This window comes from Anolis sagrei, chromosome X (genome assembly GCF_037176765.1).
Source record: "Anolis sagrei isolate rAnoSag1 chromosome X, rAnoSag1.mat, whole genome shotgun sequence".
Classification (NCBI taxonomy): Eukaryota; Metazoa; Chordata; class Lepidosauria; order Squamata; family Dactyloidae; genus Anolis; species Anolis sagrei.
The window spans coordinates 50,625,833-50,640,883 of NC_090034.1; the positions used below are offsets into that span (position 1 = coordinate 50,625,833).

The following is a 15,051-nucleotide window of genomic DNA, read 5'->3' on the forward strand; positions in this document are numbered from 1 at the left end:
GCCAACGCTAAGAAATGGGGACTCAAAGTGGAGTCCGTGACATGCGAGTGTGGAGAAGAGCAAACCACAGACCACCTGTGGCAATACAGACTAACCTCGGCCACATGTACAATGGAGGACCTTCTCACAGCGACACCAGAGGCACCCCAAGGGGCCAGCTTCTGGCCAAAGAAAATTTAGCATAATGCCAAGCTTTCTAACTTTGTTTGTGGATTTTAAAAAATATTATAACTGTATTCTCAATTTTCTTCTGACATAAGTAAATAAAAATAAAATAAATCTGATTGTGTCTTCCTGCCTAGCAGAATGAGGTTGGACTGTATGCCCCTTTGTGGTCTCTTCCAACTCAGGATTCTATTGCCTCCGTGAACCTAATGGTGTCTACGAGGTTTCATGGTCATCTGTCAGGAGGGCTTGGATGGTGTCTTCCTGCCTAGCAGAAGGGGTTTGGGCTGCATAGCCCTGGAGTCTTTTCCAACTCTAGAATTATATGATCCTACAATTTTGGAAACTTGAAGTTGGGTTTGGAGACCACTGCTTTGGCCTATGCTTGTAAGTCTTGCATGCAATGTTGGAAAGATCATAGATAAACCTATCAAAAAGTAAACAAGCAAGCAAGCGCCCCCCTTGCCCCAACTCCTACGGACTCGCTGGCCTGTGAGGACTGCTGCCGGGCCAAGTGACTCTGCTTGGCCTGCCGCTCCATCTTGGCCTCGATCTCCCGCTTCTTCTGGGCAATCAGCTTCTCCTGATGGAGGATGTTCACGTTGGTCTTCATCGACTTGGGCATGGTGACGCCAAACCACCGGCTGACTTTGCCTGGTCAAACAGGAGAAAGGAAAAACATGGGAGGCTCAAGGCTCACAAAAACCACACAAAGAGATTGAGGTTTCCCTCCTATCAACATGGGCATATGTTGCTGAAGGCTTTCATAGCCAGAATCACTGGGTTGCTGTGAGTTTTTCAGGCTGTCTGGCCATGTTCTAGTAGCATTCTCTCCTGACATTTCGCACACAGCTGTGGCTGGCATCTTAAGAGGTCTGTTGGAAATGTACTGGATGGGGTCGCACTCCCCTTGAAGGCGTAGGTTCGCAGCTTGGGTGTGATCCTGGATTCATCGCTGAGCCTGAAGCCCCAGGTTTCGGCGGTGACCAGGGGAGCATTTGCACAGCTTAGGCTCGTGCGCCAGCTGCGCCCGTACCTTGGGAAGTCTGACTTGGCCACGGTAGTCCACGCTCTGGTTACATCCCGTTTAGACTACTGCAACGCTCTCTACGTGGGGTTGCCTTTGAAGACGGCCCGGAAGCTCCAACTGGTCCAATGTGCGGCAGCCATGATACTAACAGGAGCGGGACGCAGGGAGCATACAACCCTCCTGTTGTACCAGCTCCACTGGCTGCCGATCTGCTACCGGGCTCAATTCAAGGTGCTGGCATTGGCCTATAAAGCCCTAAACGGTTCCGGCCCAAGATACCTAACTGACCACCTCTCGACCTATGAGCCCACGAGGACTTTGAGATCTTCCGGGGAGGCTCTGCTCTCAATCCCGCCTGCTTCACAGGCACGGCTGGCGGAGACGAGAGATAGGGCCTTCTCAGTAGTGGCTCCTCGGCTGTGGAACACCCTTCCCGTGGACATCAGACTGGCTCCTTCCCTGATAATATTCCGCAGGAAATTAAAGACCTGGCTGTTTAAGAAGGCGTTCGAACAAGAAGTGCAATGATTGGTAATTGACTATAGGAATGGAACAACGGATAATTATACTGGATTGTGGTTTTGATGATGAGACGACGCGGAATGGCTTTTGTAGTAATGATGATGTTTTCTGATGATGATGTTTTTTTGTTAATGATGGACTGTGGATTATTTTATATTGTGTCTTGTATTCTGAACCTTGTTCTTTCTATGTTGTACGCCGCTGTGAGTCGCCCCTGGGCTGAGAACAGCGGTATATAAGCAAAGTAAATAAATAAATATATAAATAAGGCAAGTGGCAAGTGGCAGGCATATGAATAGCCTTCCACTGAATAGCCTTGCAGCTTCAAAGCCTCGCTGCTTCCTGTTTGGGGGAAATCCAGTTATTCTGGCCATGAAAGCCTTCGATAACACAATGAGGGAATGGCCTAGACAACAAGGCCCTACCTGAGAGAGGAAGCCTGTTGATTTCACGGGAGAAAGGCAAAGGAGCTTCTAGGGAGGCCAGGTGGGCCATTGGGACCCACCTGGATGGAGGTGGGAGGGGCGTGTAGGGGAAAAAGACTCACCTGGCGCTTCTCTGCCTCCTTCCATGTCTCTCAGGAAGTTCCTTTTCTCCCACAATGCCGCACGCGCACCAGCCCAAGCTCTTAATAGAATTATCTGCCAACTCTCGCGAGAAGACAGCATTTCTTGTCTCCTCCCCCCAAGCCAAGCTCCTTTTGTGTTCGCTGAGATAAACAAGGGACCTCCAGACTACGCATGCGTCGCAGCAGAGCCCGAATTGCGCGTGCGTCCCAGCGCAGCCGTCCTCTCCTCCGATTGGCCAACTCGGCAAGGACGGGTTTTTTCGCAGGCGCAGTGGCCGTCATTCGGGTCTTCGGCTGAGGTAAATCCAAGATGGCGGCGGTGGGAGCTTCGGGAGCGGAGACGGCGGTGTCTTCGGCCTCGACGCCAACGTCGACGTCGTCCGCAGTGGCGGTGGCTCCGTCTTCGTCGGCCTCGGCGCCTCAGCCTCCGGGAGGGAGTAGCGCGACGGCGCCACCTCAGCAGGCCGGCTCCGAGGCCGCTCCAGCCGGGGGCAACAACCCTGGCTCGGGCGGGTCTTCGTCCTCGGCTTCTTCCTCTGGCGGCGGGGCCTCGCCGTCCTCGTCGGAGTCGTGGTACGTGGCGCTGCTGGGCCTGGCCGAGCACTTCCGCACCTCCAGCCCGCCCAAAGTGCGCCTCTGCGTCCACTGCCTCCAAGCCGTGCTGCCACGCAAGCCCCCGGCCCGCGTCGAGGCCCGCACCCACCTCCAGCTCGGCTCCGTCCTTTACCACCACACCCGCAACGGAGAGCAGGCCCGCGGACACCTCGAGAAGGCCGTGAGTATTTCTTTACATGCTTTGCTGTCTGGTGATCTGGAAAATAAAGTAACCAGAAAGTGTTGGTTTCTAATATATGTAATTTCTTTGTGCTTGTGGGTAAACAGTATTTCTTGTTCTTTCTTTGTCAGTGTTGATGTGGAGAGTGTCTGGTTTGACTACTCTGGAACATGCAACATATAATTGTCCTTCTTTTGGAGGTCCCTTTCAAATCTATGATGCTATATCTGGTTTGTTTGTTTGTCGTGTCAGGAGCGACTTGAGAAACTACAAGTCGCTTCTGGTGTGAGAGAATTGGCCGTCTGCAAGGACGTTGCCCAGGGGACGCCCGGATGAATTGATGTTTTTATCTTCCTTGTGGGAGGTTTTCTCATGTCCCCGCATGAGGAGCTGGAGTTGATAGAGGGAGCTCATCCGCCTCTCCTCGGAATTTTTTATTTATTTCGTGTTAGGGCAGCCAGTCAATTATATCATATTTCTAACAGAACAAAGCAAACAAACAGACATAATACAAAATTTTTGAGTTTGGTAGTTGATTAAATGTCCTTTGACCAGTATCTGGCCACTTGGAGTGCTTCTGGTGTTGCTGCAAGAAGGTCCTCCATTGTGCATGTGGCAGGGCTCAGGTTGCATTGCAGCAGGTGGTCTGTGGTTTGCTCCTCTCCACATTCGCATGTCGAGGATTCCACTTTGTAGCCCTATTTCTGAAGGTTGGCTCTGCATCTCGTGGTGCCAGAGCGCAGTCTGTTCAGCGCCTTCCAAGTCGCCCAGTCCTCTGTGTGCCAGGGAGGAGTCTCTCATTTGGTATCAGCCATTGGTTGAGGTTCTGGATTTGAGCCTGCCACTTTTGGACTCCCGCTTGCTGAGGTGTTCCAGCGAGTGTCTCTGTAGATCTTAGAAAATTATGTCTACATTTAAGTCGTTGACATGCTGGCTGCTACTTCCCGGCGGATATCAGGTGGTGCAATACCAGCTAAGCAGTGTAATTTCTCCAGTGGTGTAGGGCGCAGACACCCCGTGATAATGCGGCATGTCTCATTAAGATTTGAACCTCATTAAGATTTGAACCTGCGACCTGTCGGTCTTCAGTCCTGCCGTCACAGGGGTTTAACCCGCTGCGCCACCGGGTTAAACCCCTGTGAATATATATGATTCACCGTGTGTGTGTGAATAATACTATGTATCTCTATCTGTGGCTTGATGGCTCTTTGTCCGGAGGGCTTTGATAATGTTTTCTTGCCTGGTGAAGGGAGTTGGACTGGATGGCCTTAAGTATTTTCTGTTGGTCATGGGGGTTCTGTGTGGGAAGTCTGTCCCAATTCTGTCGTTGGTAGGGTTCAGAATGCTCTTTGATTGTAGGTAAACTATAAATCCCAGCAACTACAACTCCCAAATGTCAAGGTCTATTTTCCCAAAACTCCATCTGTGTTTATATTTGGGCTTATGGAATATTCATGCCAAGTTTGGTCCAGATCCATCATTGTTTGAGTCCACAGTGCTCTATGAATATAGGTGAACTACAACTCCCAAACTCAAGGTCAATGCCCACCAAACCCTTCCAGTATTTTCTCTTGGTTGTGGGAGTCCTGTGTGCCACGTTTGGTTCAATTCCATCATTGGTAGAATTCAGAATGCTCTTTGATTGTAGGTGTACTACTATAAATCCTAGCAACTACAACTCCCAAATGACAAACTCAATTTTTTGAGTGAAGGACATACATTGGATTGTTAGGTGTATGCTGCCCAAATTTGGTGTCAATTCCCTCCTGTGGTTTTTGAGTTCTGTTAATCCCACAAACGAACATTATAATTTTATTTATATATATTTTACCCCGTTCTATCTCCACCCCGAAGGGGACTCGGAGTGGCTTCCAGTTTGGCAATCATTCAGTCAAACAAGGGGGACTGCCATGCAGGAAAAGCACAATCAAAGCACCCCCAACAGATGGCCACCGAGTTTTTGTAATAATAATAACAGGAGCAATCCCAGGGACCATTCAGTCCAACCCCCTTTATTCTGCCATCCAATCAAAGCACCCCCAACAAATGGCCACCTAGCTTTTGCAATAATAATAGTAATAGGAGCAACCCCAGGGACCATCCAGCCTTTGCATTATAATAGTAGTAGGAGCAATCCAAGGGGCCATCCAGCCTTTGCAGTAGTAATAATAATATTTGTTTATTTCCAGCATTTTCTACCCCATCTTACTCAACTCCCAGAGGGGTACTCAGGACAGCTTACACTTGTAATAGGAACAACCCCAGAGGCCATCCAGTCCAACTCCCTTTATTCTGCCATGCAGGAAAAGCACAATCAAAGTACACCCAACAAATGGCCACCCAGCCTTTGTAATAATAATAGGAGCAACCCCAGAGGCCATCCAGCCTTTGCAGTAATAATAAGAATAGTAATAGGAGCACCCCCCCTCCCAACAGATGGCAACCACCCTTTGTAGTAGTAATAATAAGAATAGTAATTGGAACCTGAGGCCATCCAGTCCAACCCCCTTTATTCTGCCAATCAGGAAAAGCACAATGAAATCATCCACAACAGATGTCTACCCACCTTTTGTAGTAATAATAGGAGCAACCCCAGGGGCCATACAGTCCAACCCCCTTTATTCTGCCATGCAAGAAAAACACAATCAAAGCACCCCCAACAGATGACCACCCACCCTTTGTAATAATATTACTAGTAATAGGAGCCATCCAGCCTTTGCAGTAATAATAATAATAATAGTAGCAGTAATAGGAGCAACCCCTGCGGTCATCCAGTCCAACTCCCTTAATTCTGCCATGTAGGAAAAGCAGAATCAGAGCACCCCCAACAAATGGCAGCCACCTTTGTCACCCCAGCGGCCACCCAGCCTTTAATAATAATAGTAGTAGTAATCTTTATTTATTTACCACATTTATATCCTGCCCTCTTCACACTGGAAGGGGACTCAGGACAGCTCACAACAAAGGCACAATTCGATGCCTTGAACACATATAAATTAAAGCAACATATACTTTAAAAATACATTGTTAAAAATATCGCTTAAAACAATTACTTAAAATTGCATAATCCAAAAACATAATCCAGAAGCCTTTCCGATTATCATTTGCATTGTTTATTATTGCTCTAATAGGAATGGTAATAAGAGCAACCCCAGGGACCATTCGGTCCAACCCCCTTCTGCCATGCAGGAAAAGCACAAAGCACTCCTTGAATAGTGGGAGGGAAATAGGGTTTGGGAAGCAAGCAAAGCAAGGGAGAAAGGATCTGGGCAGCGAGGAGGGTTAGGAAAACTTTTGGGAGCGGGGAAGCAAGGAAAAAAGGTTTTGGGTATGTGAAGGGGGAGGGAAAGGAACTGGAAGGGGGAGGGCAAGGAGGGATGAATGGAGCCCCTCAGTATAGATTTATAGAGTTGGAAGAGACCTTGTGGGCAATCCAGTCCAACCCCCTGCGAAAAAGCAGGAAAATCGCATTCAAAGCACCCCCGACAGATAGCCATCCAGTCTCTGTTTAAAAGCCTCCAAAGAAGGAGCCTCCACCACACCACAGTATGTAGAGTACACTTTGAAAACCACTGATATGGATTATAAGCACCAAGGATAGTCGTACCATCATATTTCCCATGTATGGAATTGAGACCTCAACAATGAAGAATGCTGATACGAAAACATTTCAGTTGTATATCTTTGCATTTCAGATTCTTATCTAGTTGTTTCATCGCTGTCTGTCTGAAAGTGCATCTAGATCACAGAATTAATGCAGTTTGATACCAGTAGAATTGCCATGGCTCAGGGCTATGAGATAATGGTGGTTGTAGCTCCTTTTGCATAGATTCCAACAATGTTTTGTTTTTCTCTTTTACAGTGGCTGATATCGCAGCATGTATCCTTTTTTGTCCTAGTCTTAGGAAAGCTGAGATTGTCCCAAATTGACTTTTCACCCAAAATTAGCATGAGATAATTATACATGAACAAAACACTCACTGATTCCACATGTTGGTCCAAGTTATGAGAAATGTCATTCTTCTGTTTATTTTGGGAATCGCCTCTGCATTATAGTCTCAATATATCCCTTCCTTGGAAGCATTTAAGCAGAAGCTTGTCTCTTTTGAGGCAGATGTTGCATTTACTATCAACACGGATTGGGTGTCCTTCAAAGTCCTTTGCAGTTGTAAAACTGCACAGTTCCAATACAACAAGCAAACAAGAAAATAGTATGTTAGCTTAACATATGAATGCTACCAGATCCCACAGTTTGAAGATGTTAAATTTGAAGCCGCCAGCCTTTTGTCTGAGTTGTATTGCCAAGAGGTAGGTGGAGATAACTTTTTGTGCCAGTAGTTTGTGAGAGTTGTGGTTAAAGGAGGTTTAAACAAATGCCTCATTTCAGTGCAAAATGAGTCAAGACAGTGTTGCTTTGAGGTTTCCAGGCTGTCTGGCCATGTTTCGGGCTGTTGGGGAACTCCTTCACCCACCCGTGGTGGAAGAGACCTTCGATGACCCAGCAACTCGGTGTTGTGAGTTCGCACACCATTTTGCAGGCAAAGTTGCTCAGATACGCCTTGAGCTTGACTCCAATTTCATCACAGTGCCAGGGGAGGTGACTGAGGCATCTGCTTGTCCAATTTTGTGGGATTCTTTTAGGCTTGTTCTTCCTGAGACCGTGGAGGAGGTCCTTGGTGCTGTGAGGGCGACCATGTCGGCTTTGTATCCTTGCCCGTCTTGGCTAATTAAATCGGCCAGGGATGGGTTGACTGATTGGTTTGTGTTGATCATTAATGCATAATTGGAGCAGGGGTTTTTTCCATCTTAACTAAAACAGGATGTGGTTCGCCCACTCCTTTACAAGGTCTCCCTTGACCCCACAGTACTGAACAATTACAGACCAATATCCAACCTCCCTTTTCTGGGCAAGGTTCTGGAGCGGGTGGTCACCTCCCAGCTTCAGGGTTTTTTAGATGACATCAATTACCTGGATCAGTCACAGTCTGGCTTCAGGCCTGACCACGGCACCGAGACAGCTTTGGTCGCCTTGATGGATGACCTCTGCAGAGAGCTGGACAGGGGGAGTGTGGTTGCTGGTTCTCTTGGACATCTCAGCGGCTGTCGATACCATCGATTATGGTATCCTTCTGGGACGACTCTCTGGGATGGGTCTCGGGGGCACGGTTTTGTCGTGGCTCCGATCCTTCCTGGAGGGTAGATCCCAGTTGTTGAAGCTGGGAGACGCCTGCTTGGACCCCTGGCCTTTGACCTGTGGGGTCCCGCAAGGCTCCATTCTGTCTCCCATCCTTTTTAACATCTACATGAAACCGCTGGGAGAGGTCATCCGGAGTTTTGGAGTTAGGTGCCACCTCTATGCAGATGACACAGAACTCTACTACTATTTTCCACCAAACTCCAAGGAAGCCCCTCGGGTGCTGGACGGGTGCCTGGCCACTGTGGCTATCTGGATGAGGATGAACAAGCTGAAGATTAATCCCGACAAGACAGAGGTCCTCCTGGTCGATCGTAAACTGGATCGGGGTATAGGGTGGCAACCTGTGTTGGACGGGGTTACACTCCCCCTAAAGTCACAGGTCCGCAGTTTGGGTGTCCTCCTGGACTCGTCACTTACGCTTGAGGCTCAGGCGTCGGCGGTGGCCGGGAGGACTTTTGCACAATTGAGACTCGTGCGCCAACTGCAACCATACCTCATAAAGGCTGATCTGGCTGGGGTGGTCCATGCCTTGGTCACCTCTAGATTGGACTACTGCAATGCGCTCTACGTGGGACTGCCCTTGAAAACGGCTTGGAAATTCCAACTGGTCCAACGGTTGGCGGCCAGGCTGTTAACTAGCGCACCTTACAGAGAGAGGTCAACCGTCCTGTCTAAGGAGCTCCATTGGCTGCTGTTTATCTTCCGGTCCCAATTCCAGGTGCAGGTGCTCACCTACAAAGCCCTAAACGGTTTGGGACCCGCCTACCTGCGTGACCGCATCTCCATATATGAACCCACACATTCCCTTCGATCATCTGGAGAGGCCCTGCTCACGATCCCACCTGCGTTGCAGGCGCGTTTGGTGGGGACGAGGGACAGGGCCTTCTCTGTGGTGGCCCTTAGACTCTGGAACTCTCTCCCCAAGGACATCAGACAAGCCCCAACGTTGGCAATCTTTAGGAAGAGCCTGAAGACCTGGCTGTTCCAGTGTGCCTTTCCAGATTAGAAAACTCCTGGCATCATGTCCCAAATGCACTTTATTAGAGACTAGGATTGTCTGCACATTGCACCTCCCTCCAAAAACCTCTACATACCTCATGTCAAGTTCAGCACTTTTACAATTTTATCCATTACACTTGGCCCAGCCTTTAGGTTTTTAAATGCGTCATGGTGTCATTGTTTTTAGAGTTTTATTGTTTTGCTTGATGTTTTATTATTTGCTTATGAGTTTTACTGTTATATTTGTATGTTGTTGTTTGTTGGCGGCCTTGGCCATTGTAAGCCGCATCGAGTCCTTCGGGAGATTTTGCGGAGTAGAAATAAAGTTAATAATAATAATAATAATAATAATAATAATAATAAATAATGTTCCAGAAAATTCCCTCCTGACATTTCACCCACTTCTATGGCAGGCATTCTCAGAGGTTGTGAGGTCTGTTGAAAGCTAGGTAAGTGAGATTTACATATCTGTGGAATGATGTCCAGGATGGGAGAAAGAACTCTTGTCTGTTGGAGGTAAGTCTGAATGTTGCCATTGGCCAGTTTGATTAGCATTGAATGTCCTTCCAGCTTCAAACCCTGGCTGCTTCCTGCCTGGGGAGATCCTTTGTTGGGAGGTGTTAGCTGGCTCCGATGATTTCCTGCCTGGAATTCCCCCCCCCCTTTTTTTAGTGTTTCTCTTTATTTATTGTACTGATTTTAGAGGGTTTTTTTAAATACTGGTAGAGTATTGTTAGAGTAGTCCAGCATTTCTGTGTTCTTAAATCATATGCTGTGTCCAGGTTGGTTCATCAAGTACTCTGCTATGTCTGACTTCTCTGGTTGAATTAGTCTGCAGTGCTTTTTGTGTTCTTTGATTGATGTTTGGGCGCTGCATTTGATGGTCCATATGTAGACTTGTCCACAGCTGCATGATACACGGTAGACTCCTGCAGAGGTGAGAGGATCCCTCTTGAGAATTCAGCCATAGGAGAGCACTTGATGAACCAACCTGGACACAGCATATTATTTGAGAACTCAGAAATGCTGCACCACCCTAACAACCACCATGTGAGACTACACAGATGAGCCACTGAAATCCACAAACGTGGACAGAAAGTATGAAACCATAAAACCATGAAAACGAGCAAAATCTGGCTACCAGTATTTTTAAAAATTCTAAAATAAGGACAGTAAATAAAGAAGAACTCTCAGAAAACAAGGGAATTCCAGACAAAAGTCAATCAGGGCCAGCTAACACCTTCCTAAAAGGATCCCCCAAGCAGGAAGCAGCCAGGCTTTGAAGCTGCAAGGCCATTAAATGCTAATCAAGGTGGTCAGTTGCAACATTCACACCTACCTTAAGCAGACAAGAGTTCTTTCTCCCTCCCTGGATATTATTCCACAGGTATATAAACGTCACTTGTCTAGTTTCCAACAGATCTCACAACCTCTGAGGATGCCTGCCATAGATGCAGCCAAAACATCAGGAAAGAATGCTTCTGGAACTTGGCCAGGCAGCCTGGAAAACTCACAGGAATCCAGTGATTCCAGCCATGAAAACCTTCAACAACACATTTTGTCTAGACCATTTTGTCTAGTTAGCCAGCTTACTTATATGTTAGAATGCAAGTGCAATTAAGTCATCAAAATAATCTTTCCTGCACCTGCTACATTTGTTCAAGGCATTAACACAGTCATGTTTTCTTTTCTATTAGCCTTGAGGTTCCCACCTCTTCCAGGTTTTGCTAGCACAGATTAATTTTTGTTGCGTTTCAGAACTCTGTGGATACCGCAAAGCCGCTGCTGCGTAAAGCCATCCAAATCTCCCAGCAGACTCCCTACTGGCACTGCCGCCTCCTGTTTCAACTTGCGGTAAGTGTATTGTAGGCATTTGCTGAAGTGGCTAAAGCACCACGAAAATGCTGGAACCTTCTAAGAAAATTAGGAAAATTATTCAAATGTATCCTTGTCTTTCTTAATCAGCAACTTCACACGCTGGAAAAGGATTTGGTCTCTGCCTGTGATCTTCTCGGGGTCGGAGCAGAGTATGCCCGTGTGGTAGGATCAGAATATACCCGGTACGTGGAATCTTGGTTTTTCTATCTGTAGGGAGTAGACTTAGAGAATTCTAGAATGATGTCTGAATACCTTGAACTCTCTCTCCTGATTTCCTACTAGTTTCATGGAGAGATCTGTATCAGGATTTGCTGGGAATTGTGTGAAGATTTGAATTAGCACCCCCTACCAATATGGAAGGAATATTGCTAGTTGTCTGTGTGTGTTCATGCTTCCTAACTTGGCATCACATGTCTATGTCCTTTTGAGATTTCATACCACAGGAGACCTATATTTTCCTTGTTAATACTTGGGTTAAAACACAGGAACCAGACTCTCAATTGGTGGGAATATACTGCATTCCTGATAAGTCGCATTTGCCTTTTAGGATCTTAATATGCAGTCTTTTCTTCCAGAGCACTGTTTCTCCTGAGCAAAGGCATGGTAAGTCTCCTGTGCCTCTTTTGTTACACTGGTGAAAAGCACAATGGGCCATTGCCATCCTCCATTGTAAAAAATCTTATTGTGTCAGTTAGAACATATAGAAAAACCACAAAGTTAAAAACTTGACAATATACTAAATGTCCTTTGACCAGAAGCTGGCCATTTGGAGTGCCTCTGGTGTGACAGTAAAAAGGTCCTCCATTGTGCATTTGGCAGGGCTCAGGCTGCATTGTAGTAGGTGGTCTGTGGTTTGCTCTTCTCCACACTCGCATGTCATGGACTCCACTTTGTAGCCCCATTTCTTAAGGTTGGCTCTGCATCTCGTGGTGCCAGAGTGCAGTCTGTTTATTGCCTTCCAAGTTGTCCAGTCTTCTGTGTACCCAGGAGGGAGTTTCTCATCCAGTCTCAGCCACTGATTGATGTTTTGGGTTTTTTCCTGCCACGTTTGGACTTTTACTTGCTGAGGTGTTCCAACGAGTATCTCTGTCGATCTTAGGAAGCTGTTTCTTGATTTAAGGTGTTGGCGTGCTGGCTGACATCCGAACAAGGGGTGGGCCAGAAATGTCATTGCCTTAGTCCTTTCATTACTGGCTGCTACTTTCCAAAGGATGTCAGGTGGTGCAATACCGGCTAAACAGTATAATTTATTCAGTCGCGTAGGGCGTAGACATCCTGTGATAATGCGGCATGTCTCATTTCGAGGCACATCCATTGTTTTAACATGGTGAGTTGTATTCCACACTGGGCATGCGTATTGAGCAGCAGAGTAGCAAAGCACACCAGGGCAGATGTTTTTACTGTATCTGGTTGTGATCCCCAGGTTGTGTCAGTCAGCTTTCGTACGACATAATTTTTAGCACCCACTTTTTGCTTGATATTCAAGCAGTGCTTCTTGTATGTCATAGCATGGTCCAGAGTGACTCCCAGGTATGTTGGTGTGCTGCAATGCTCCATTGGGATTCCTTCCCAGGTAACACTCAGGGCTCATTGTAATTTTATTTAATTTTTATTAAATATCAGTAAAGGGGACCCCGAAACCTTCTTGGAGCATCAGTTGATAGTTATGAGACAGGAGCCATAAGGCTACAGTAATTAATTAATACATCTAAACCACTGTTTCCCAACTTTTTTTGACCGGTGACCACTTTGTCCAGGGACCATTCTCCAACATTTTCTACCAAAAGGGTTACAAATCAGTTTTTGGTCAACTTCAGATTTGGTTTGATTATTTCAGGTGCTGATTCAGAAAATTGCATCGGATAGAGCACATCAGTTCTAGTTTCTGATACAGAACATATGCCATTCAGTAGTCGCCATCTGCTTGCTCGCATATTTAATAATCTAGAGCTGATGTGGTCTATCCAATGCTATTTTCTGAATCAGTACCCCAAATAAACCCAGGAACAGGCCTAAAAATGAAGATACCAAGATACTTTTTTTTTGTTGAGCTGTGTTATTATCCATGGATTTTGTTAACTCTCGTGTTAAAAAAAAGGAGGAGAGGGGGCTGAGGTTGAAAAAAAATACAAAAAGTGGAGTGCGAGACAAAAAACTATCCCTAATGAGAGTGAAGGGAAAGGGGGCCAGGGGACAGTTCCACCTTGTCTCCTGCATATGTCATCAGCTAGGGACCCATCCCCCTGCCACCAACTGCCGCTCTGGGCCAGAGAGAGGGGAGGCCAGGCGACAGTTCCACCTTGTCTCCTATGCTATGCTAATAATATAATATAATATCATACATTGTATTTACATATAATATTTATAATATTATAATGTAATGCAATATAATACTAATATGATATTATAATTATATATTATATTGCATTTAATCTTACTAATAATATTACAATATAATGGTATAGTGCAATATAGTAACATTTAATACTGATATTGTACTCTGCTAATAATATATTGTATATGTGTGTGTGTGTGTGTGTGTGTGTGTATATATATATATATATATATATATATATTTTGTAAGCTGCTCTGAATCCCCTTCGGGGTGAGAAGGGCGGCATATAAATGTCATAAATAAATAAATGAATGTATGATGGCTTTAATAAGAATAACAACAATAATTTTGGGGGACTAGACAAAGTCTTACAAATGGCTGCTTTCTGATAAAACTCTTGTGTTTGACAATGGGTGCTTATAATAATAACTTTGGGGGACTCTCTCGCTCCCTGTGTATGCTGCCAGGTGAGCCTTCTCCACCCTGGTCTGGGAATCCTCCCAAGGCCAAGAAAGCACTGGCAAGAACAACACGCTGGCGTATCCTTCCTTCTCATCTCCTCCTTGCAATTTCCCTGCATGTCTTGTGGACCTTATTTTAGGTCTCGTGGCCCACGGGTTGGGAACCAATGATCTAAGCAATGCCTTCAGTCATCTGTATTTTCAACATTCCATGTGTTTCAGAGGCCCAGATTTCAAATAGAGAAACATGGAATTGTTTCAAGGTGTGCTGAGTTGTGATACGCTTAGGAGAAAGTTCAGATTCCTTGAAGTTGGGAATGGAGATGCATTGGACATGCCTTCAATGCACTTCCAAGCTCACTGGTTTGTTTCCTTTTCTCACAGCTGCTTCTCATGGAGCGGAAGCTGCAGGAGGTCCACCCACTCCTCACGCTCTGTGGGCAGATAGTTGAGAACTGGCAGGGGAACCCCATCCAGAAGGAGTCGCTGCGGGTGTTCTTTCTGGTGCTGCAGGTAACACATTACCTGGACGCTGGACAGGTGAGTGGATGGGACTGAGGCCCAAATAATTCCCTCATGCATTGATTTGGAGGTGGGAGGAGTCTCTTTGCTTAATGGGTTGGACATAGTTTGATAATGATGAATGTGGTTTACTCTGAGCTGCTCTGATCTTCAGTCAAAAGGGAGAAAAGGATGGTAGAGAAATGGTTGGCTCTGATTTCACTTGAAGGGGAGGTTGTGCTTTCAAATGGCAAAGACATGCCCCACTTATCTCATGAAGTTCTTTAGAATGTCTTCTACATTCTGTCAATTTTAATGTACTTTCAAGTTGTTTCCAACTGACAACCACCCTAAGGCAATCCTATCCTAGTTCTCTTGACAAGATTGGTTCAATTGGAGATCTTTGCTTTGAAGCCGACAAGGTTATTTCGTGTCAAAAGCATTGTATGAATAAGCTTAAAGCTGATAAAAATAGAAGGAACCCAAGCAGCTAAATAATTTTTGACCAAAACTGGGCAACAGTGACTTCATTGTCTGTATCTTTAAACAGTTTTTCCCTTGTGCATGAGGCAGGGCATTGTGGGCAAGCATACAGGTGCAGAGTTGTTTGTTCTGCTCCA

The 15,051-nt window shown here is 46.1% G+C and overlaps 2 protein-coding genes across 3 annotated transcripts in view; one reads left to right on the top strand and one right to left on the bottom strand.

The window, feature by feature from the left end:
- SUGP1 (SURP and G-patch domain containing 1) overlaps nt 1–2,446 on the bottom strand; it is a 33,628-nt gene extending 31,182 nt beyond the window's left edge. Inside the window, exons 1-2 of one of the 2 annotated variants that reach the window (XM_067473359.1) lie at nt 2,265–2,446; nt 648–819 (exon numbers count right to left, since the gene is read on the bottom strand). In XM_067473359.1, coding sequence (XP_067329460.1) covers nt 648–819; nt 2,265–2,385 — 293 coding nt within the window. In that variant the 5' untranslated portion in view covers nt 2,386–2,446. The remainder of the gene's footprint in view (nt 1–647; nt 820–2,264) is intronic. The other variant, XM_067473358.1, reaches the window with a different exon arrangement.
- Nucleotides 2,447–2,554: 108 nt separating this feature from the next.
- Nucleotides 2,555–15,051, top strand: part of MAU2 (MAU2 sister chromatid cohesion factor) — a 33,575-nt gene continuing 21,078 nt past the window's right edge. Inside the window, exons 1-7 of the mRNA XM_060785167.2 lie at nt 2,555–3,060; nt 6,923–6,940; nt 7,303–7,368; nt 11,015–11,110; nt 11,222–11,316; nt 11,710–11,737; nt 14,315–14,470. Coding sequence (XP_060641150.1) covers nt 2,596–3,060; nt 6,923–6,940; nt 7,303–7,368; nt 11,015–11,110; nt 11,222–11,316; nt 11,710–11,737; nt 14,315–14,470 — 924 coding nt within the window. The 5' untranslated portion in view covers nt 2,555–2,595. The remainder of the gene's footprint in view (nt 3,061–6,922; nt 6,941–7,302; nt 7,369–11,014; nt 11,111–11,221; nt 11,317–11,709; nt 11,738–14,314; nt 14,471–15,051) is intronic.